Source organism: Ictalurus punctatus, chromosome 15, assembly GCF_001660625.3.
Source record: "Ictalurus punctatus breed USDA103 chromosome 15, Coco_2.0, whole genome shotgun sequence".
Taxonomy (NCBI): domain Eukaryota; kingdom Metazoa; phylum Chordata; class Actinopteri; order Siluriformes; family Ictaluridae; genus Ictalurus; species Ictalurus punctatus.
Genome location: NC_030430.2, coordinates 338,730 through 365,000, shown reverse-complemented (window position 1 = coordinate 365,000; position 26,271 = coordinate 338,730). Strand labels below are relative to the sequence as shown.

Here is a 26,271-nt window from a genome sequence, read left to right as displayed (position 1 = left end):
GCCCATTCTTCAATGTTACCCACTGAAATTAAGCCCACCCAATCATTGCTTCTCCCCAGAGCAATTTAATTGGTATCTGATCAGATTAGGCACAATTTAATTAAATTTTATTTGTATAGTATTTTTAACAATGGACACGGCAATGTCCATTAGAATGAACACAAAGCGATGCCCTCGTGCAGTCTGCTCTAATGGCCCAACGAGGTCCATGCCAATTCTTTCAAAGGAGACCTCAATCAATGGGAGGGGGAGCTTTTGGGGTGGCCAGCAGATTCACCAGCCGATATGCACGACATGCTGCACACCACCTGCTTACATCACCACGTTTGCCTGGCCAATAGACTCTGGGCGATGAGTCAGTTGAATTTTTTTCCTGCCCCAAGTGCCCCACCAGTGTTTGGGACTCAGACACAGTGTCAGTCATTAAGACTAAGCTGAAAACGTGTAGGTTTAGTAAAGCCTTTTGTCAATAGCCTTTTTCTTAGGTAATGGTGCAGATCCTGAGGGATTATGGGCTTAGAGTGCTTTGGTAAACTGGATGTTTGGATGCTGTTATTACAACTCCTTTTGGTCCCTCTTGAATAAATGACAGCAGCCAGTCACAGGTTGAGTTCACCTTCTTTTATTGAGTCAGTCGGGTTTCTGTGAGATCAATACGGGGGAAACACTAGATCAAAATGGCTTCTCTGCTCAGAGATTCATCCTAAAATGTAGAAATTAAATTGTCCCGCATCCCAACTACGCATTGCACAGTGCTATCAAAGCTAGCCTACATACTGTCGAGTCAGTTAAAAAAATAAAGTGTGGATAACTTGAAAACAAAAGAATTAACACAATATGTCAAAGCATTCATCAATCATCTTGAAGGATGGACACTTGCATATAAAATTACCAAGATAGATGATAGTTACTGATCACAAATGGAGCAGAGCACATTTTGACTTAGTGTCTCCTGCACAGTTGAACTCAGACTGGAGATGAAGGGACGGAGGGTGCGAAAAAGTTCTACATGTAGTCCCCCCCTTCTCCACTAGAGGGCACACATTCTCCCTTAACTGGGCTTAATATACAGGTGCATCTCAAAAAAATTGAATATTGTGGAAAAGTAAAATTTTTTCTGTAATTTAATTCAAAAAGTGGAAATTTCATATATTATAAATTCATAACACAAAGTGAAATATTTCAAGACTTTTTTGTTTTAATAAAAAGGACTGAGGGCAAATAAAAAGGACTGAGGGAAGAAGGATAAACTTCAAGTTTCATATGAAATCATGAGAAATTCTCTCACTATGTTCCAGAGGGTAGTTAAGGCTGTTAAGTGCAAATACCTGTCTGAACTGCCAAAAACTGTCATAAACCTCAAGTTCTTTTTCCCACCATTGACTCTGTCTTAAATCCTCCTGTAAAACTCTTTCCTGAGCCTTCTACATCTCTTTGTGCAAGCTTTGGGAAGTTCTTCACAAATAAAATCATGGAAATAAGATCACAGTTGTCTCATACTAAATATAATTTACCTGATGTTCCTTTATACTCCTTTACATGGTCTTTGTTTGAGCCTGTTAATCTGCATTCCTGTAAGGAAATTTTTGATCATCTTAAGCCCATACTATGTCCCCAGGACATTATTCCTTCGTGTTTCCTAAAAAAAAATGACGGATGCGGTTGGATGGGCTGGTTCTAGACATTTGGAGGCCACCTGCGCCTCCTATGACATGTTTTTTCCCCATTTCTTTAAAATGTTAACTTGATTAAACTTTTTTTTAAGTCAGTTTATTATAATTTAATTAGAAATTATTCATAAAGCCACACTGACGAAAAATTTTAAGGCAGCCAGGATTTTTTTTACAGTAATTTATTTACAGTAACACACCCACCCACTATTTGGGATGACGAACAGTTTTGCCTACTCTATACTGTAAAATGAAAAAAAAAACAAATAAGACAACATTACATTGCCAACAAGTAATTATAGATGAACACTGCACACCACTTCAGTAGATGAACATCAGCGCCTTTATTGATTTTTCCTAGCTGGGTATGGACAGGATTCCCTCCTATTGAATCAATATTGACTACAAATATAGTCATATTACACTCTAAAAAATGCTGGGTTATTTTTTCTACCCAAACTATTGGGTTAGTGGCTGGGACATTTTCACGGACAGTTGAATCAATGCACCCCTCCCCCACCCCGACGCCTCAGTCCAGATCCTTGGGTCAAATCAACTCAGCGTGGACCATTTGTATTCCCCTCAGGTGGAGGTAGCGGTTTTTGAGGTGAGCAAACCTAATGAACACAGGTAAGTTAGCGTTCATCACTACTTAGTGTTAACGCTGCTGAAAATGCCTGGCCGAGGTTTTGATATTCAGGCAGGGAGCTTTTGAAAATGTATTCATTGGAAAACAGTAACTCAGCGAGCGATAATTAACTTTACCTATCGCAACGGCCTCAAAAGTGAATATAAATGTACTGCTTCTTCAGTATTGGAGTTATACTAGTGTTGTGTTTATGTTTGCTGTGAAATATGGACTGAGGTTATTATATCATTCTCTGGTCTGTATCTTATCTGAGGCTCCAAGTTAGGGTTAGCCAGCTGGATACGGTCACCAATCACAGTAGGAATGAGTGAAGCTAACCCTGAGTTAATAACATTACTATAGTATACAGTTCGTGGTAATGTTAGACATTCCCATTACCTTTTTGAAAGTTAACAATAACCTAGCATTACAGCTGTTCACCATGATGTAAGACAAAGAGTGGGTTAACATTAACTACATTTAGCAAGTGTTTTGAACAAGGCAAGCTGTAGTAATTAGCATTAGGAGGATGGGAGAGAGCAGTGTTTCTTCATGTGAATGAACATTCGGTGAATCTTAATGCTGGATAACAGCTGCAGACAGTCAGTGGCTAACGGAACTTAGCTAGGTCTTAGCTAAAGATTATCGGTGAGGTGCTAAAGGCAGGAAAATAAATATTAACAAATTTTCCTGGTGAGTCTACAGCACCATTGTGTTCATTAGGAGAGCGGAGGTCACATTTCCAAAATTACACAGTCTGGGATTCTGTAACGCAATTCTCAGTTGAAGCCCAAAGGCATTTGTCCATATTTTGTAGCCAACAACTAACCAACACTCTTTTTGCTCTTTTACAGCTTTTCAGATGGAAGGGAGTGTGACTCTTGTAAGAAGATGCATCAACTCCAATTCTTACATCTATCAAATGTTTTCATGATTTTAATAAATGTTACCTGAATTTAATTCAATTGTTTGTTTATTTTGTGAGCATTTATTAGAATTTTAGCATATAAACAAATTGCATTTTAGGATAATTGTAGGGAAAAAGTATGAACACATCTCTGTTATGTTTGTGTTATTTGTGGAAATGTTTAACATGCAGAATGTGTTAAATGTACTAAGAAACAGTGTTAAAAACAACACAATACGTGTTGTCCTTAGCTAGACACACAGCTGTGTTAAAAATTAACACATGACTGAAGAGTGAAGGTTCATATCAGTATATTTATCCATAAAACCCATTACTGTACACAAGAAAAAGTAAAAATGTGCAATAAACAGTCCAGTTTACATGACACTAAATGCACCACTGTCTTCGTTAGCTTTGGCTTACTTGTTTGTAACACCACTGGATCCTAAGTTGTTTACTCAGTTTTTTGGATGTTTGGATCTCCTTTAATCAAAATCTGACATTTTCATCTCAAATATATGACTTATTTGAGTCATTTACTTCAAAGTCTATATATAAACACCACTTTAATAGCTAGCAATTCATTTCTGAACACCTTCTTGTGTATAAGTAAAGGAGATACCATGTTGATTTATTTGTTTATAATGTGGTATCTGACATTTTCAAAAGGTAAAAAATAATCCTGAAAATATTAACCTATTTATGAAATAAAATTAACCCAGCGTTTTTGTAAAAATGAAACTGTCCTTTGGGTTAAAGAACAGCCCATTTGCTGGGTTAAAATTAACAACCCACCTTTATGGGTTAATTTAACCCAAAATGTGTCCTGTCCTATATTTACCCAGCCATTGGGTTAAAAACAACCCAATATGGGTTGTTTTTAACACAGTGTTTTTTTTAGAGTGCATGTATTGCAGTGCAATACACTAAATATGCATTTTATACACAAATCAACTACTAGTGGAAGTAAAGAATAGTTAATTTTTTCATAAAATTGTATGCTTATTTTTCAATAAATATAACAAGTATTTATGATTTTAAATCTAAAATGAAGTATTATGTTAGAGCAGTTTGGAAAAAAAAGTTGAGGTACTTTTTTAATGCTCTAGTGTGTTTGCTCTTTGACTTTGAACACAAATTTCTTTACTTTCACTTTAGTGTTTTGCTAGTCAGCTCCCGATGCAATGTCACTGTGCGGGCGAACTCAAAGTGTCTGACAGTCTCAACGTGTCGATCGCGCTCTCGCTTTTTTGAACTCGGAATAATGATCTATGCAAATTATCTATCCTGAAATGACGCTCATCAACAGAACGAGGCCCAGTTTATTTTTAGAATTGATTTACAATCACTCCTAAATAGATAACTTACATTGTTTCTTTGCCTGCCTGTTTAGCCTTTTACTCAGCAGCACCCGAAGGATGTGTTCATTTCGGCGCCATCATAAATCACTGACAGTCAGCTGCAGAAAACTTACATTTTTGCATTTTGTTCATCATACCCTATCTCTTCATACATTCAGACGGTGGGACCCACTGTGAAACTGTGACATTAAATGAGGTCATTACATGTGAGTGACAATTCATCTATATCCAATGGACAAAGAGCCTAATCTTTTGCTGCCTATCTTGATTGGTGGACTGGCATATAGTGATGTGATGGTTATGAAGGCCCCGCCTCCAAGCCTGAGGCTCTAGACAATTGCTTACTCTACCTATAGGTAGCCACGGCCCTGGAAGTTTATACACCGGTACTGTTCCTGCTTGTCTTAAACATGCTGTAGTGTCACTGTATCTTAAAAAACCGAATCTTGATCCAACACCCCTCTCTAATTTTTGCCCTATCGCAAATCTGCCTTTTATTTTTTTTTAAATGATGGAGAAAGTTGTACTGCTTAAATTACAATCTTTCTTGTCAAATAATTCTATCAATGAAGTTTTCCAATAAAATCCTTCTTACGACTGATACAGGGAAATCTATGGCTCTAGTCCCACTAGATTTAAGCGCTGCATTTGATTTGGTTGACCATGACATCTCTTGTCTCGCCTGGAGACATGTGTAGGACTATGTGGCACTGTATTAAAGTGCCACAAATTTATAAGTAAAACAGGTGGTTTACAGTACGTCTGGAAAATAACATTCTTCTTCCAGCATACCTCTTGGTCGTGGTGTTCCGCAGGGATCAATTCTTGGTCCGGTGTTGTTTTCCCTGTATATGCTCCCCCTGGCCCCTATTTCTTATAAATTTGGAGTGTCCTTTCATTTATATGTCGACGATAACCAGGGTTCCCTTACACCGTAACAATAAAAACTCACTTTAGCCGCTGTTAGATTGCCTATTTGAACTTAAACTATGGCTCTTAAGTAAATTTGAAACCTTAACGAAAAGAAAAAGGTTGAACTCATTTTGTTTGGCCCTAAGGAACTCAGCTCTCAGCTCTCTTGCCTCATGTAATATGCAGTGTGCCAGGAACAGTTAAGTCCTTCTTATCCATGAGTAACATTGAAACAGTAATCCATGCCTTTTTAACATTTCAGCTAGATTACTGTAACTCGTTGTGTAACGGTGTCTCTCAGTCTTTTCTCATCTGCAGCTAGTACAAAATGCAGCTGCCAGGCTTCCCAAAGAGAAGTGTAAATTTGACCATATTACACCCATTCTAATCTCCTTGCACTGGCTCCCTGTTAAGTATAGGATTGACTTTAAAATCTTACTATTTGTCTACAAAGCCCTCAATAATGTGGCACCTCAATACTTAACTGACTTTTTGATCCCATACACTCCTCGAACCTTAAGATTGCATGACCTTCACCTACTCAGCATCCCTATACCACCATCGAGGTGATCGCACCTTCGCTACCACTGGTCCAAAACTTTGGAATAGCCTTCCTCTTTATATCAGACATGCTCCATCCATCTCTGCTTTTAAATCTTCTCTTAAGACTGCTTAAGAAGTCAATTTTCTATTTGCCCTGGCTTTTAACATCACCTCATATTATTATTTTGGGGTCTTTTATATCCATGACTTTTATTGTTTGTTTATTTTGTCTTTAATTTTATTCACTGTACAGCACTTTGGTCAACCTCGGTTGTTTTTAAATGTGCTTTAAAAATAAACATTTATTGAGTGAAACATGAATGTAAAAGTGTGAAGCATCTGAGGCCACTGGTGATTAGGGTGTGCTGGAAGAATTCTGATCATGTCCCCAAAAGTTCAGTTGAAACATTCAGTGGTCCAGTTCCCCATGGGGTGATACGCAGTATTATGAGACTTTTTCACATCCGAGAGCTGTGTACCTCTTTCCTCCTCATACAGTGGCCTGTATTATAAAATCCTGTAGTCAAATCCATCGTACTGAAAAATGAGTTGCCATTCAGTGCAATAAGACAATCTTCCTGATGTAGAAGAGGGTCTTAAAGAAGCATCTTTAATCATTCTGGTGTTCAACCACCTAAAATACATATACAGTATCTCACAAAAGTGAGTACACCCCTCACATTTTTGTAAATATTTGATTATAACTTTTCATGTGACAACACTGAAGAAATGACACTTTGCTACAGTGTAAAGTAGTGAGTGTACAGCTTGTGTAACAGTGTAAATTTGCTGTCCCCTCAAAATAACTCAACACACAGACATTAATGTCTAAACCGCTGGCAACAAAAGTGAGTACACCCCTAAGTGAAAATAACTTAACGACCCCAAACACACCTCCAAGACGACCACTGCCTTGCTAAAGAAGCTGAGGGTGAAAGTGATGGACTGGCCAAGCATGTCTCCAGACCTAAACCCTATTGAGCATCTGTGGGTCATCCTCAAACAGAAGGTGGAGATGCACAAGGTCTCTAACATCCACCAGCTCCGTGATGTCATCGTGGAGTGGAAGAGAACTCCAGTGGCAACCTGTGAAGCTCTGGTGAACTCCATGCCCAAGAGGGTTAAGGCAGTGCTGGAAAATAATGGTGGCCACACAAAATATTAACACTTTGGGCCCAATTTGGACATTTTCACTTAGGGGTGTACTCACTTTTGTTGCCAGAGGTTTAGACATTAATGGCTGTGTGTTGAGTTATTTTGAGGGGACAGCAAATTTACACTGTTATACAAGTTGTACACTCACTACTTTACATTGTAGCACAGTGTCATTTCTTCAGTGTTGTCACATGAAAAGTTATAATCAAATATTTACAAAAATGTGAGGGGTGTACTCACTTTTGTGAGATACTGTGTGTGTGTGTGTATATATATATATATATATATATATATATATATATATATATATATATATATATATATGCATGCAAGTTACCATTTTTCTTCCAGCACAAGACCAGGGGTGAAACAAACTCATTTACAGACTTCTGGAGGATGCCGGATGACTGCAGGGCAATTATTTTATCACATGGCCACCAGAATGACAGCCACGACACAGTTGTTCAACTCTACAGTGAGCAACCATAGTGTGCAAATTATCGTTACAGATACGACAGGCTTGAACCGTGCGCCCCGAGTCACATAGTCTATCAGAACTTATACTAAACAACATCCCTGTGCTGATCGATCTAATGGCCCAACGAGATCCATGCCAATTCGGTCGAAGGGGATCTTGATTAGAGGGAGAGGGCACAATGGTGCATTTGGTACGGCCAGCAGATTCCCCATCAATCACCGGCACCTGCTTAAATGCATGCTTTAATGCATCATCTCAGACAGGCCAGCTGTCTCACCTTTCATCTGGTCATGGTGATGTGATGTACCTGGAAGTGCGTTGCCTGCCAGACCTCACATCGTGCTAGTGGCCATGACCCAACCAGTCATAAATCTACAGCTAATTCCCTAAACCCTGGCCAATCAGTGCCCATAATCACTTAGTTAATTAGAGAGAGGTCGACTACGACTGCCACTTTCTATGTTTTTATCCCTTATGAATGTGAGAGGCATCAATAAATGTGTGCACATCCCCATGAATACATCGCACCCTTGCCTCCCAACACCTCTCCATAGCTTTGTTATGAATCAGGCTTTGGTGGATTGAGGTCTAAACACTGCACAAATTCACGAAGGCCTGATGTACACCCCCTTGAGAACTAACCAGCACTTTGTATGTTGTTCCGCATTGGGGGAGCCACGGAGATCCGGAAGCACTTGACTCACATCTATCCAGAGCCATATCACCATGCAGCTCTGGCCTGGTTTACCACTGAAGCTAAGCAGAGTTGAGCCTGAACAGTACCTTGATGGGAGACCTCCTGGGGAAAACTAAGGTTGCTGCTGGAAGTGGTTTTAGGGTGGCCAGCAGGGGGTGCTCACCATGTGGTCTGTGTGGGTCCCAATGCCCCAGTATAGTGACAAGGGAACTGTAAAAACAGCACCGTCTTTCGGATGAGATGTTAAAATGAGGTCATGGCTCCCTGTGGTCATTAAAAATCACAGGACACTTCTCATAAAAGAGTAGGGGTTTAAGCCCGGTGTCCTTGGAAAATTCCTCCATTGACCCTTATATTGGCACCCTAATAATCCCCATCCCTGAATTGGCTACATCACGTTCCTCTCCTCACCACCAATAGCTGGTGTCTGGTCGGCGTTCTGGTTGACACCATGCCTGCCGTCGCATTATCCTGGTGGATTCTACACACTGGTGGTGGTTGAGGAAATTTCCCCCACATACAATGTAAAGCGATGCCTGCCGTCGCATCATCCAGGTGGATTCTACACACTGGTGGTGGTTGAGGAAATTTCCCCCCATACAATGTAAAGCGCTTTGAGTGCCTAGAAAAGTGCTATAATAATCTAAGGAATTATTATTATTATCATTATTATAATCACCCTCGGGCACTCTGCCTGGAAGTGCCCCGGCTCCCCGCAGCCCCTGTACAACTGCCAGAGTCCCATTCCTGCTGTCTGGGACTCCATGGCACCCTGGGGAGAAGGACAAAAAAAAAAAGGTTATAGCAAGACTGGAATTGGACTGTGCTCCCTGTGCACCAGTGCTCACCACAGTTGCTGCTGGTAGGCAGAGGCAGGCAGCGGCAGTCTCTTCCATGATGCCAGGGTAGAAGGAGTCCTGAAGGGGGGCAGAAGGGCTCGTTGTGTCCCTGATTCCATGCATGTGTATATGGGGTGCTTGTTGAGTTGAATGACTTCAGCCAGCGAGTCAGGGTGGTGGCGGCACTGGAGCCATTTCAGCAGCTGATGAACTGCTCCAGTGCCACCCGCGCAATGACCTACTCTGGTCGGGCAGGGTCCAGTTGAAGCCAGCATTTGCAGGAGTCCAGGTTGATCCCCCTCTTCTAATGGCATGGATCAGAAGCTTGGACGATGTTCCTCTGGCAACAATCAGACCCACTCGAGCACAGCATTCCTCATAGCCGTGTAGCCCATCTGGCACTCAGGTGACAGACTACAGGCAGCCAGCTGTCCCCATCTAATCTTGGATATCCACACCCTCGATCCTCTCCAGGTACACTTTGGCATCATTCTGGGGTGTCATCCTGGCCAGAATCTCCTGCTGCTGTTGCAGACTCACAAGAGCCTGAAGCTGTCTCTCTTGCATCTGTGCCAGCAACTGAATCACCTGGGCAACAGGATGTGTCCACGTGATGACATGGTCCACTCCATGTCCATGTGACGACATTCACTGATCTGCTATCTCCCGGGTTTTGGCAAGCCGTGTGACACTACACAGCTCAGGGACAAAGTGGACTGATGCCTGGAAAGTGTTTTTTTTTTTATTTGTCTGTGCCTAAGGAAATTAAAAGTTATTAGCATTTTCATAAATTTATTTGTTTTTGACCATAAGGTGGCGCTACACCCAAACGTTTTGAATACCTTCAGGGCATGGGGACAATGACAGTTTTGTATCGAAAGTCCGATGTGTTTGTAAAACACAGCATATTAATACAAAATTCAACATGGCCGACACCCAAAATGGGCGACATAGTAAAATTGATCATCATTCGACTCGGCATGTCTCACTGAATCTAAAGATACCACTTCCACAATCTTAGGACAAATTATACAGAAGTAATAAGCAAAAATAGCAATTTTTCATATCTCATGACCAGTAGGTGGCTCTGCTCCGAAACTGCTCATGTCCCCTCAGGTCATGGATGTTACAAGACAAACCAAATTTAGCATGAATATTCCAAAGCATTGCAGCAATATAACCTCATGTTCATTTTGGTGTGCTCGCAGTAATATTTGTTGACACGTTATACGCACATGGTTTGGTATCGAATATCTTCTAACTAACCCCCCCATCGTTGATGTGAATGGGAGACTTTTTTTGATGCCATGTCACTAAGTTCTCAGTATTTGGTGTGCACGGATATCCAAAAAGTCTGCCAGTGGCTTATCTGTGAACCTCTGTGTACAATTGTTTAAAATAAGTTTTTCCATGACCCCCACGTTAAGAACAACTGGATTATGTTTAAAAAGATTTATTATCCTAATAACATTAGCGTTACAGCCCTCATCCGTCACGCACATTGAGATAAATGGCTGATAAGAAAGAATTTGCTGTTAGCCCCCGAACATCAGAAATTTGGCACATTTTCTCAGACTGCCCTGTTGTCCATGTGTTCAAAGTTTCATGATGTTTGGACATTGTGGTCACAAGATATAAGCCAATAAGTTATTATTTGTCACACCCACAAAATATATGGGTCTATATCTCCACAACGATTCCACAAATCAAAATTCCTTTGACAATTTCTTTTTCTCGAGTATCTTTAGATGGTGAATACATAATTTTGTGTGAATCAGACAAAAAGCCTAGGACAATTAAAAAAAAAAAAAAAAAGTAGGTTTAAATGGAAGGTAAACTTTTTGGATCAATACAAGAGATTTATACATGTTAGGGCTTAGAGAAGGATTCAGAAGAAACAAGAATTTTGATTCTATCACATGGTTGTGGAGTTAGCTAAAAGGTAAAGTTGCTTATTGTAGATCCATTCGTAAAAATTGGAGTTGCCTGGCCAATTAATTCACTACTATCTTTGCAACGCTTTGACAACTCAAAATTCTGTTGATAACTTTTTGTCATGAGGGTCTGTAGATCATGCACGCCAAGTTTCATGCAACTCAGACGAATGACCTAGGAGGAGTTCGAGAAAGTAGATTTTTCAAAAAATTAAAAATGGTGGAAATATTTTCATGACGGAAATGAAACAAGAGATATTATGGTGTCTCTACAAATTATGGTCTCTGAGGCCCAGACACTATTATGGGAGAAAAAGAATCATAATAATAGGATCAAGAAAATCAGTACAAATACAATAGGGTTCCACCACTTCGTGCTTGGACCCCTAATAATAATTCCTACAAAAACAATAGGTTTTCATTGCTTTGCGCTTGAACCCCTAATAAAAAACGTTGATTTCAGGTTTCTTACATGTGTAGAGGTAGAGCACAAAGTCTAAACAATTAAGAAAACTGTTCTTATAGAACTTTGGATTGCACATTTTGGACCATGGCATTAGAGGATAAGTGATAGAAAGGCAAGTCTGTCCACTGTCTCAGACTTTATCGTTACTAAGGGCATGGTCAAGAGGAACATTGTAGAGGTGTGTAAATTAGCGAATTCGATGTCCGATACAGTAGCATGCTCTGGCCCCATCCCAAAGCAGTGTGGCAATGTAGCTTACAGCAGGTTATGGTTGCTGAACTGCTGGAAGTCCAGGTGGTGCTCCAAAAACAATGTGGTCTTTATAGATAATTGGAGTAGTTTTAAGGGCAAGGCTGGCCTGTATATTTTTACATTAATGAAAATTTCTTGAGGTAGTGCACTTGTTAAAAAGCTTCAGTGCCCGTCACAAATACAAAAGTAAAAACAAAAGCAGTGCAATCCTGTGCATTTTCAATTAACAAATGAGTAAAAAAAAAAAATAATGAAATGGAAGTAATTACTATTCTTTAATATGCAGACATTCTCTACAGAGGGTGACACCCATTACTGTATTAGCTTAGCTTTGAGAATTACAACGGGACAACATACTTATCAACAACAGTTTACTGGGCCATCTGAGAAGTCCCTGGCTGCAGCCTGCAGAACGGGGAGGGGCTGCATTTTGGGTGGGGCTACATGTGATGCTCTGCCCATAACTGGTCTCATTGGTTAGTGGCAATGTAATGACGCCGACGCCTCATATGTTCTCATTTGACTCTATTCAAGGTCGCTTCGCTTTTAGTCTCAGTGACTAGCACAACTTTCCTTGCTGCACCGGAAACAATTTTCATTTCAGTGGTCACTGTCAGCATGGCTTTTTGCACTCACTGCTTGCAAGATCTTCCATGGATTTTTGTGAACGATGATAATTGCATTATGATGTTGACATCTGTCGTTCCCTCTAGCAAGAAGGAGAATGGCTTTAAACTGTATGTTTCACGTTCTATCGACAACTTTGAGCGTCTCAAGCTAACAAGCTAGCTAGCTTCATTTGTGACAGTTCATACTCTTAGACGTTTAATTTTCTAAGTAGTTAACCCTTTTTTTGTTTTGTTTTGTTTTTTTTTAAGATATTCAGATTTTTTAGTTGATCGTTATATCTATTATTTTAAAAAGAAAGACTATATTCACATGTGTCTTGGCTTAATCTAATGCTTGCTTAAATGAATAAAAAAAATGTTTCTAATACCAGCCTGTTCTTATGTACTGTGCTGAGCTGCTTTGCTCAACCCTGAACATGTTTATACTCACTTATAACAGAAAAAAAAAAAAAGGAAAATTATGGAAACTAAGCACAGAATTAAACCTTGAGGATGTGTTACATAGCAGGACACAGCAATACTGGGATGATACACCTTCATGCTGAAGCAATTTAAAGCTTGTTGAAAATTCACAACATTAAAGTCCATAAATAAAGCAGTTCTCCAAGGCAAGGTAAGGCAAGGAACCAGCTGAAATCCGTAAGTAATTATACCTCCTAACTGTGCAAATTAATATCAGTTGGGTTAGTAAATTGATGGTCTATAACAGCGTTTCCCAACCTTTATTCCATCACAGCACCCTTTGAAAATGAAAATAAAAAATTTTGGCACCCTACACAAACACTAATGCTGGACAGCATTAAGCCTGGTTTATACTCGACACGCCTGCAATAACGTGAAGGAGCGCGCTGCAAAAATGGCGTGATCACAGAGTGGCGTGCTCGAGGACTCATTCCACGTGGTCGTTTGCACGGAATTTTTTGTAACTTGCCACGCAGCGCTGCTTCTGAAAATTAATGACTTCGAGGCGACTCGACTCTTGCCGAAACGTACGATTGTACAGGTATCTCTATGATCCATCCATGCGGGACCATAGAGAGAGCCAGATGGTACAAGATTCATGGAACGGTTTTCAAAAATAGTGATTCTGATTTGCTTTGTACATACTGCTGAAAGAATAAAGCCCAGCTGAAAGTTTTTTGGGGTGTACCATGTTTTCATTCATCAGTGTCTTCACAAATAAACACAGTCACTACACTACACCATCAGACACAGTGATTACACCTCATTCTTTTTCTTTATAAATAGAGAAGTTTACACTGATGGTGAACATACTGAGTGATCATTCTGTAATATCTTTCTTTTGTCTCTATAAATAAAGAGACATTTACACTGATGGGTGAACATAATTACCTGATTTTGTAAATGTGAGAAATGACATTTGCAGGAAGCTCCTAGTTTTTGTTGATGTCTACAGTGATTGATAACATTTACAAAATGAGCCTACAATAAATAACAAGTCTATTTAATGATCCATATTTAATAAAAATCTTAATGAAATGAATAAAATAAAAAATGAGGTTGTTCAATTTAGTTTTATACATGTTCTCATACTTATAGCTGTATTTTGTTGTGACAAGTGATAATCTCAAGGTTTACTGGGTTTTATATGATTCTTAGCTCTTTTTTTTCATACTGTGGGTTTTAGTGAAGTTTACTGAAAACAAACATCAACAAACAACAATTCCTCCTCAGCATTCAGCAACTCCAGCGAGACGCCATGTTTGTCAGCGTTGCTTTGGTTGTTTAGACAAACTACTTCTTGTCTCAGCTACTTCCTGTTGGTTTATAGGACGATTACTCAAAGTTGCCCCCTTTCATTTCAAAGAATATTACAACAGCAAGCACGTGAAGTATAAACGCCTCGTCCGTTTGTGGAGGTGTGCGCAGTCAGCGGACGCTCGCGACGCAGAAGTATAAACAAGGCTTTAGCTCCATGAGGATGAAGATGATGGTCCAGAAGAATATGGAGCTTTTCTTTTAAGAAATCCGTCCATATTCTTTTGCACTACACCCGCATCGTCACATGCTAATTAGTAGGATAAAACACACATACATAACGCATACTGATGTTGACGTGCCGCTGACAGGAGGTCGACAGCGACAGGGGTCGAGGGGGAGAGAATTTTTTATATTATATATATATATATATATATATATATATATATATATATATATATATATATATATATATATATATATATATATATATATATTATTGTTATATTACAGACATCAGATATTTATCACATATATAAAAATATTTTATACACATTTAGAAATGTTTGAATGATTTTTACAGGGCACCCCGGGGTGCCGCAACACCCCTGTTGGGAAACACTGGTCTACATATAGACTTTTCGTTACCAAGGTGTCACACAAGAAACATCTCATGATGTGTAAAAGCAAAGAGCTCTCCCAAGACCTTCACAACCTTATTGTTGTGAAACGTCTTGATGGAATTTTTTTTAAGTTCAATAAATGCATGATGTTTCCAAAGTCAATGGCTATTCGCTACACATCAGAAGAGCTTCTACATTTGAACTCGGCATCACCTTTACCAGCAGGAATTTATAAAACTTGTGTAGGGTTGGGGATTGCTCGTCGCCCTCGCTATGTTCACAGAGGCACACGTTGTACCAGCATTTCTCCTCACACATCTGCAGATGATCTTATACCGTCTTTTTGGTCTCCTTGTCGCTACTTTGGCGCTAGATCAGGCACTGGAAATGGAGTTAACTTCTGTAACTTCAGATCACTGGAGTATCTATCGACACATTGACCATCTAATTCCATGTCAGATCAACGGTGGATTTTGGACTGTCCTGTCAAATTTGCACCAAATTAAATGCTAGATCTCTGTCCAACAAAACTTTTATTTTAAATGACTTTTTTACTACTCGTGCTTTGGATTTTTTATTTGTGACGAAGACCTGCCTCAGCCCTGGTAATTTTACAGCTCTAAGGGAACTTACTTCTCCAGACTGCCTGTTTCTTAATTCTCCAAGAACTGTAGGTCATGAAGATGGAATGGCAACAATTTTGAAGAACTGCTTTAAGTGTAAACTCGTGCCTGTTGAAGTCTTTCCAAGGTTTGAGGTGCAGCTCTTCAAGGTTGATCTCACTACTTCATTGCTTTGTGCAATGGTTTACAGACCACCTAATTTCAATACGAGAGTTTTCTGACTTTTTGGCCTCCCTGATGTCACACTATGATAGACTTCCAATTCTGGGTGACTTTAATATCCATGTCTGCTGAAGTCTAAACCCTTAGTCAAAGAGTTTCTGTCTCATGGACTCACTTAACTTTGTACAATTTGTTTTTGGACCAACTCACCAGAAGGGTCACACCTTGGACTTAGTGTTTTCACTTGGTTTTTCAATGACTAATCTTGAAATTGGTGCCACTGCTATCTCTGACCATTGTCCAGTGGTTTTTGACTCTCTGCTGCCTTGTACTCTCCCCAAATCTTATCATTCACCACGTTTTTCTAGATGTTTTAATTCCTCTACGGCGAAGTCATTCAATGATGTCTATTCATCTACCTAAACCCCTAATGTTGTTAAAGCCCTCTCCTCTCGTCTCTATCCTGATGAATTGGTTGATCTTTTTAACAGTACCTGCACTGCTACACTGGACTTAATTGCCACCCTTGAAGTTACAAGGATCCAAGGTGATGAAGAAAGCTCAGCCCAGGTTAAATAGCTACACTCACGCTCTCGGGCAGGAGTGCTAGGTGCACTGAGCGCATGGAAGAAAGACAAACTTCAGATATCATATGAAATCTTCAGGGAGTGTCTTAAGCAGTATCAGAGCGCTATTAAGGAGGCACTGTCGAAATACACGTCTGATTTAATTACACAAAATGTATATAGGCCGTTGGTCCTTTATAGTACAATTAATTCCTTTCTAAATCCCTCTCCTAGTGTTCCATTTGAGATTTTCTACTGACTTGTGATCAGTTTTTAACTAATTTTACTAAGTGAGGGTATTCGGTCTAACATACCATCTCACAGTTCTTTTCCTCTAGAATCGCCTCTGTGTCAGAGCTCTCTTTTCAACCAGTGTCTCCTTCTCAGCTTTCTGATATTGTTTCTAGTATGAAGTCCTCTTTCTGCGCTTCTGATGTTCTGCCTTCGTTTATTTTTAAAGAGGCTATTCCTGCTTTGAGTCCAGTCGTGACCACTATTATTAATAGCTCTCTAGTCAATGGGATGGTGCCGGCCACTTTTAAACATGCTATAGTACAACTAGGGCTGCTCAATTAATCGAATATCGATCACGATTGCCCACGATTACATGAACATGATCGACTGCGATACTGACGTTTAAAGTTTGTCCTCCGCTCATAGAAAACTCCTCTGCAGATCAAATCAAGCGCTTCCTAAACTTTCAGCCAATCACCATAGAGCAGCGCAGGGATGACAATTTTGTAACGCCAAAACCCGGAAACAGATTTAGCATTTAGCCCTCAAGCTGCCAGCTTTGCTTTGGAAATCATGACACTAACATGTTGCTAAATGGCACTACAGAGACGTCATCATGCCGAACAGGAAAAAACTTTGCCGATAAACTCAGGGCTCTACAGTGCGACCATTTCACTCGCATTTGTGAGTGAAAAGTGTTTTGTGCAACTGTGAATAAATATTTATTTGTGACCTGTTCAGAGTTGTATAATACAATCGGAATAAAAACAACAACTCTGAAATACATCTACACTGCACAACAGTTACTTTCACACTGCTTTTCATCTCCTCAGTCAACCGAACTAGTGTGTAAATACTGCAGAGAACCCATTATGATGACAAGAGTAACTCTGTACGTCATCTGCTTCTCTCAACTTTCCGATCTCACAACCGCCATCTTTTACTGATCACCAAAATGACCTGAAACTGCGACAGTGACATGCTTGTGTAGCCACAGCGGCGTCGGGCGGCGCCAGTAAATTAATAATAATGCTAACCCTACAAGGTGGGTTTACTTCAAATTTCTTTATTACATAATTCCTCACCAATCATAATCAAGCTTAGCAACTGTTCCGTCTGTAAACATACAGTACACTGCAGCTCTCCTCTCTCTTCACCAACTCTAATAGCACATTCACTTCATTTAAACTCACGGTTGCCAGATATCACTAGAAAAGTCAACTCCAGTTTCCATGTTCTGATATAAACCCCCCAACACTGTACTGGGAAACCGATCTAAAAGGAACAACTGATAAACAAAAACAGGACTACTAAAACGTAAAGATAGAAAATGTACTTGGTTATAAATAAATCATTTAATATAAAAAATAGATATTATAATAACTTCATAAAATATAAATAAAATGATAAAATAATGTTTAATTGCTATGGGTTACATTAAGCTTAGTTCGCTATTTCCTTAGAAAGCTATTAGTCTTTTTCCTAATATGGATCATTTTTGTGTTAGTCTACTTTTAATTAGGACTCTTTATTGTTTAAGATATTTAAAAATAAATATTTTATGACAGTTTATTTATCAATTAACCAACAGTATCTCATTGCTATTATTTTAATTCAATTAACAGTGACCATGAGCAGAGAGCTTACATTTTACTGTTTATGACAGTCTTCCTGATTAAAGCTTAAATTAAAAAAAGATTAGTATTTGGATCGGTATCGACTGTAAAAATCCTGATCGGAGCATCCCTAATGAACACCATTAAATTAAAGCGCTGTGCATCTGACGGGAAAATGAACTCACCCAATCACATCCTATATGAGATTATTCAGATATATACACAATACACACAGAGCGGGTCGAGAACTGACTCCAGCCCAGAACCATGACAGTGGAAAATGTCTAATAGTGCAGCTTTAAATATATTTAAGAGGAGCAGACTTCAAACACTGAACATTGAGGTTTGTTGTATTTGTTTACAAGGTGAACAGGTTAACGGTTGTTTTTTTGCACACAGTCTGTAAAATTTACTTATTTAAAGGTAAAAAGGTAAATTAATGTGTCATGGCTCACACTATGTTCCTAAATTCTGTCTTGACCAGCTCAAGTTTTCTCATGCTACTTGTGTGTTATATTGTGGCACATAAATGTTACCATCGCTAAAAAAAAAAACCCTAAACTTCATCTGTGCTCCAAAATTTTCGTAATTGTAAAGAAATTGTTACCGTAGAGCTCTGAAACTGGTTCAAGTATGCTGTGCACAATCTCCGCCCCCCCCAAAAAAAAACTTGGATGAAGATTCATCCACAGAATAAATCTGTATTCTGGAAAAGGTTTTTAAATCAAGTTTGGAGAAGTTGTGGGAAGCTCGGTGATGGTGACGTTGAAGTCGAGCGACTGTGGTATAGTTCGTTTATAGCTTACGGTTAGCTGTTTATTTCTACCAATTGTATTTAGGCTTCAAACTTCATAAAAGTTGTTTTCATTTGTGAAAATTATCTTGATGGATAGAACGTGTTAGCGTTGTAAACTTTTGTTGATCACAGAGATTTTTTTTTTTTCCAATAACCCACAAGTCTATGTGAAAATCCTATTGGGTTTTTGTCGAGGGAACCGGTGTGATGATAACTTCCGGGTTCCAGTACAAAATGACATCATCCCTGCACCGCTCTATTGGGTGATTTGTCTGCGTCTCTCCTCCTGTAAACATTATTACCTTTTCTGCATTCACCTGAATTGTTTTCATTTGGTTGCATATCGTTATATTTGATGCATATTTTCATTTGGTTGATGGCATTTTTACTTATCCTATATATTGGGTACAATTTTATTTATATTTTGCTTCTACGAGATGATTCACTTTATGGACCAGTCTAATTTGATGCAAAGATTTGTACATTAGCAGGAATGTAGCAAAACATGGAGGTGAAAGCAGCAGTCTGTTTATTTAAACGTAAAAGTGCAATAAAAGTGCAAAAAAAGTACATTAGCCATCCTTATGATCTACTCATATCATGTTCACATAACTTGGAACTCATACAGAAATTTAAATACCTTGTTTTCCTGCTGAGCATGAGAGGATGTTAGTGTTTAATTTTCAACCCCTTTACTGGTTTAAAAAATAAATAAGTATAAAAAAAATAAAAAACCGGTGTATATACATTTTCCCCTCACACAGATTGTGAGCTAGAGACCTGTCAGCCAATAAGACAAGGATTTCCAAGCATTTTCCTGTAAACCCTGTCTGATTGGTCTAGCCTCTGTTCACAGAAGATACAAAATTTCAACAATGCAGTCTTCTTTTACTGACATTGTTACGTAGTGACAAACCACTCCAAGCTGAGAATTATTCGGGGCTAAAGATAAAATCCTTGGGGCTACAGCCTCTGATGCCCAGGCCAGGTTACACCCCTGGGAGAATCTAACATATTAACTAACATGAAGTATTGATTCGTGGGAGCACAGTGCCAGTACTTGCCAAGCGGTGCCGCCAGTGTTGTGCGCATCATTCCCGGTACCTATTGCATTTCAGCCCACATTAATAACTGCTAACACTACTCAAAACATGCTAACCCTAGCTAAATATTACCAGGAATTCATCTTATAATAAGTGAAATTAAATTTAAATTGGACAGATGTGGGTTTGTTTGTCGTTAATTATCCTTTATTCATACATCATTCTCTCTCTTACATCATAATTAGGCCTCGTTTTCCCCTTGAGCTTCATTTTTCAGATACATTTTAAGGAATTAAAGCTTACTCGACTCAAGGGTATAGGGGTGGAACATAAACAAGTACTCTGCAAAGGGGCCACTTTTAAGGGGCTTGCTGAGATGTTGCTCTACATTATTTTAAGATGAAAATTTCTGTTTATTAAAATGATCAGACGTCAGGGGCCCTCTCAGTATGCTGAGCCCCAAACAATTGCCTCCCCTGTAGAAGAGACAGCACTGTTTTTTGTCCAGGGACTTCATACCTGGGATCAAGCACTTTCATTAGCCTTTTGAACCCGTTTTTCCACAGTTCTAATTGAAAACATTTCTTTCGCTATAAAATATAAAATTGTGCTCAAAACCTCCTTGCTTCTTTTTGACCTCCTCTCATATGGAGTAATCACTGAAAAGGAGGATACGAGTAACTGCTGCAGGGGATTCACTGTCAGACTACCAGAAGGGGCTCGTTTATTTGTTTGGATGCTTGAAAAGGTTTGTTGTATTACCTGTTGTCGTTTGCACACGTTGCCTGCACGTTCTACAATAAACATAGTTCTGCTCTATATCCAGCTTTTTAAAATCCAAACCACTTCCATATCACTGAAATTGTGTGACCTCATATGCTACAAATTCATTGCGTTCAGTCTTCAGACTCTCCTCACGGTCATTCATTTTTAAGTTTCTGAAAATTATTCTTCTTCCTGGTTTTGGAACATGCGTTGCCTTTCAGTTACGTAACCCGTACATGACGTCATTACGTCCACAAAAGACTCACATCTACTGCGGACACAACAGCGCTGTGGATTATTAAAAAACGTGTGCAAATGTGTACTATTTGCTGTAAACATAGGCTAATTATTGAAAATTTATCAAAATGTTTATCATCAATATCATGGAATTTGGAGTTTTCCTTAATCCATTAAAGTACAAGAGCATGCCTAATAATCTGTGTTATCCCCTCCCACCTCTCTCACTGATCAGCTACATGTTAGTTGGCTGTGGATGTTCTTTCTTGAATAACCTTAAGCCAGCAATTGCTAAGAACAGTTTTCAACTCAAGTCTCCATCATTGCACAGTTGATAACTTCAGTTTGGTACAAGAAACTTAAAATTCTAATGATACTTGTACTCAAGTACGACTACTTTTTAACACATAAAAAGACATGTAAATCACACTATCTGGTGTCACCCAGATGAGGATCCACTTTAAGTCTGGATCCTCTCACGGTTTCTTCCTCTTGTCGGCGCAGGGATTTTTCCATCCCACCACCGCCTCTGACTTTACTATGTTATATGTTATATATATATATATATATATATATATATATATATATATATATATATATATATATATATATATATATATATATATATATATATATATACACATATACATACACACACAGTACCTCACAAAAGTGAGTACACCCCTCACATTTTTGTAAATATTTGATGATATCTTTTCATGTGACAACACTGAAGAAATGACACTTTGCTACAATGTAAAGTAGTGAGTGTACAGCTTGTGTAACAGTGTAAATTTGCTGTTCCCTCAAAATAACAACACACAGCCATTAATGTCTAAACCGCTGGCACCAAAAGTGAGTACACCCCTAAGTGAAAATGTCCAAATTAGGCCCAATTAGCCATTTTCCCTCCCTGGTGTCATGTGACGTGTTAGTGTTACAAGGTCTCAGGTGTGAATGGGGAGCAGGTGTGCTAAATTTGGTGTCATTGCTCTCACACTGCCCTCATACTGGTCACTGGCAGTTCAACATGGCACCTCATGGCAAAGAACTCTCTGAGGATCTGAAAAAAAGAATTGTTTCTCTACATAAAGATGGCCTAGGCTATAAGAAGACTGCCAAGACCCTGACACTGAGCTGCAGCACGGTGGCCAAGACCATACAGTGGTTTAACAGGACAGGTTCCACTCAGAACAGGCCTCGCCATGGTTGACCAAAGAAGTTGAGTGCACGTGCCCAGCGTCATATGCAGAGGTTGTGTTTGGGAAATAGACGTATGAGTGCTGCCAGCACTGCTGCAGAGGTTAAAGGGGTGGGGGTCAGCCTGTCAGTGCTCAGACCATACGCCGCACACTGCATCAAATTGGTCTGCATGGCTGTCGTCCCAGAAGGAAGCCTCTTCTAAAGATGATGGACAAGAAAGCCCACAAACAGTTTGCTGAAGACAAGCAGACTAAGGACATGGATTACTGGAACCATGTCCTGTGGTCTGATGAGACCAAGATAAACTTATTTGGTTCAGATGGTATCAAGCATGTGTGGCGGCAACCTGGTGAGGAGTACAAAGACAAGTGTGTCTTGCCTACAGTCAAGCATGGTGGTGGGAGTGTCATGGTCTGGGGCTGCATGAGTACTGCTGGCACTGGGGAGCTACAGTTCATTGAGGGAACCATGAATGCCAACATTACTGTGACATACTGAAGCAGAGCATGATCCCCTCCCTTCGGAAACTGGGCCACAGGGCAGTATTCCAGCATGATAACGACCCCAAACACACCTCCAAGACGACCACTGCCTTGCTAAAGAAGCTGAGGGTGAAGGTATTGGACTAAACCCTATTGAGCATCTGTGGGGCATCCTCAAACGGAAGGTGGAGGAGCACAAGATCTCTAACAGGTCTCTTTGAACTGCCATCACAACAAAGGACTTCATCAGGGAAAAAAGTCTAAGGTTTTAGACTGGCCAAGTTAATCACCAGAGCTTTCATCTCCTGAAAAGGGAGAAAGCCCTCAAAACAAACAACAACTGAATGAAGCAGCAGTAAAAGCCTAAAAAAGCATCATAAAATAAGAATCCAAGAATTTGTTGATGTCAGCGAGTTGCAGGGTTAATAAAGCTACTGCGAGCAAGGGTTATGCAACCATATACGAAGTGTTATTTACTTTCATTTACTCCCAAAAATGCTTCATCTTTTCTCAGCTTTAAATGGCTTGCTTTTGTACCATAGACAGCAGTCTGTTCTTCATGTGGGTTTATCCTTTTTAACAACAAATGCAGTCTTCACAGTCACAACCCATGGCTCAAACCAAGAGTAGACATTCAAAGCTATTAACTGTTCGAACAATTAATTTAGATTGGTAACAAGAAGTCTTTGAATAGCTTCCAATATATTTGATCACTTGAAAAATAGATGGTTCCAACAAAATGTGCCATTTTCCAAGTTGTTTAACACATCTAAATGTAAATATCAAGAAATGAAAATCTAAAATTCATCTTACATCTCAAATTCATCTTTTGATCTCAAACTCAAATGACTTCAGTCTATAGAAAAAGCAAAATAGATGGCCTTGCTGGTCCAATACTTTTGGAAGGGAATGTATATTGTGCATTATATGCAGAAAAGCAAAATATTCTTATTACATTCAGCCTAATACCACTTTTAGGACACTTAAAATAATTTTTTTGTTTTCACATTCACATTTTTTTTCCAATGAGCCTGACAGATACAAAATAGCCCAATTTGCATATATTATAATCCATTAGTAAATATTTCAGTAATGCAGTTTCAGTTGGAGAACTATACAAAAAATGTCCAAAATAAATGTTATAAATATTAAATTCTTAACCCTGGGGGAGTTTAAACATGATGATCATGAAAAATGTTTTTAAAAAATGGACCAGTGAATTACTAGATTTATCATGATAATTAATTTTATTGTAAATAGTCGTCGGTACATTGAGCAAAACTGAACTGTGTTGCAAAAGCACTAGGTGTACATACTTTCATCATTCAGCTGTGATAGTAATACCTGTTCGTTGACAGTAAGTGGTGCATCATTTGCAGGAAGGTCTTCTGAATCCATAATTCAGTTTCATCCATAAGATCACAGGTTAGACATGATGACACAGGGGTGATCTGCTTCCAAGCCACCTGAGGCAAGAAATGAGAGCATTCACCATGCTCATCCATCTCATGACTTTAGGGTCAAGTTTAAAATTTTAAATGCTCAAATGTGTGGAAAGTAAGCTTACACCTTACTTAAAATCCAATGACATGGTTTCAAACATATTTGAATAAACAGGGCCATTACTCACTTTGTCCAAATATGATTGATTTTATCAAACACACTTAGCCCAGGTTATTCAACGGGTTGCGAATTACATAGTTAAATGATGTACTACGGTTCGGGAATACAACTTGTTCCAAATGCATATAACGAAACATTCACCTGTACCTTGAGGGCTATTCAGATAGGACTAGTTTTATATGGGTAGGTGGGGTAATGTAATAATTACGAGGTTCTCTGTGATTTTAATCCCATGCAAATTGTTCATGTCAGTTATTTTCTGGACTTTTTCTGGACTCCGCGTTCCCGAGCCAGTGAAGGTTACAGTGTCTTTTACCTTATAAAATGGGCTGTAAAAATAACCCCAGGTTAAAATAATCCCATGTGAATTTTTTTAGGTAGTCGATTCATTTGACATTTAGTCCAGTCGCCAAACACCACTTTGACAAAGGGCCATTTATCGCAAATTTCCTGAAAATTCTCCTCCCAAACAGAATGATTATGTACCATTTGTTCAAACAGCTTTTGATAACGTCATTCTCCCCAAATTGAAACTAAACATAAAGTTTCAGCTTTTGTCCAGTTGCAGCTTATCTTTTGCTTAGTCAATGCTATGTTGTATTATCAAACACCATGTTACACATGACGCATGGGGCTGCTGTGATGGATCGTAAACGTAAATGACGAAGACACACCCATCTCTGCAATTTCCACAGAATTCGCATATCTTGTGCGAACTGACAATAAATATCACGGACATCCATAGTAACAATTACTTCACAGCCATTTGACCTGAAAACTAATTCCGTCCGAATAGGGCTTTGGAATAAGATGTTACAAATGATGACATAAAAGGTAGACTGAATGTAAAAATCATATATCCATTCTAAGAGATCATTTTGAGACATTTTGTTATTACATGCCATAACGGGATGGGGCACTTGAGCATATATTCTGCAACCATTTTAATCGTGTGGCATTAGCTTATAAAACAGAGCATTATGCAAGTAGTGCGTAACCACGATTTTAAATGAGGAGGCCTACAGTAGCCTTAGTTGTGGTTTGTTTTGTACACTCTTAAAGAAAAAGAAAAAAAAAAACAAGTGAACTCGTAAATAAAAAACAAAACACATCGCACGTTCCCCCGGTGTGCTGTTAATGTCAGAGAGCACGTGCAACTGAAAGCGGTCACTGAATTTCAACATCTGTCCAAACTTGAGCAGGTGTTGCGGTTTTCTGTGCCTTCCCTCCCCATTCAAACACCTCGGACTCGTGTTAAACATTTCCTCAAGAACCTGCCTCTTCTAATCACACTCCTCACACGCCAATCCTCTGGGCTGCATTTTGTGCATTTCCTTTCTCTTTATCATAAATATATAAATTATGCTAATTAAGACCATTGCATATTAACCCTAAAGTCGTTTCCCATCACTACTGTGCCTCGTAAATGGGATAAAGACAACCTCATATGCAATTCTGATCATAACTTACCCGAGAAATCGCGGTTAATTTCAGCCTTTCACCTCCTTCAGCGCTTTGCCACAGTTTGTATTAGACACACATAATTAAAAATTCATCTCACAGCTCCAGACGGACGCCATGGCTGCACACAAAAGAGGCATTTGCATTGATAAAGAGGCTCGGAGGCACAACCTAGCTCCTTTACTACATATTTAATAACGGCTATCCTCGTAAACTGACGCTCAGGTCAACGCAGTCCACCGAAATAAAGTAAACGTTAGCGTTATCTGAAGAAAAGCCTAAAATTATTAACAGAAATTTATATTTTGCACTACGTCATGAACATAATTTATGCAGGCCGAGTGTTGCCATGAAAAAATGTCGTTGGCCCGACACCAAGCGACATGGCTGCCTTAAAGAGACAGTACTCCAATTTATAAACTATCCACCAATCCTAGCCATCTTACACACTACATATAGGCTATACACATACATAGATACATACACACACACACACACACACACACACACACACACACACACACACACACACACACATATATATGCATACACACAAACACATACACATACATATACATACACATACCTACACACATACATACATATACATACACATACACATGCACACACACATACATACATATACA

The 26,271-nt window shown here is 39.1% G+C and overlaps 1 protein-coding gene across 3 annotated transcripts in view; it reads right to left on the bottom strand.

Moving 5' to 3' along the window:
* pou6f1 (POU class 6 homeobox 1) overlaps nt 1-26,005 on the bottom strand; it is a 54,793-nt gene extending 28,788 nt beyond the window's left edge. For 2 of the 3 annotated variants that reach the window (XM_053686274.1, XM_047160302.2), the window contains exon 1: nt 9,031-9,132. In XM_053686274.1, coding sequence (XP_053542249.1) covers nt 9,031-9,117 — 87 coding nt within the window. In that variant the 5' untranslated portion in view covers nt 9,118-9,132. Of the gene's footprint in view, nt 1-9,030; nt 9,133-23,884; nt 24,007-25,633 lie in introns of those variants that run through there. The other variant, XM_017486576.3, reaches the window with a different exon arrangement.
* Nucleotides 26,006-26,271: the final 266 nt, after the last annotated feature.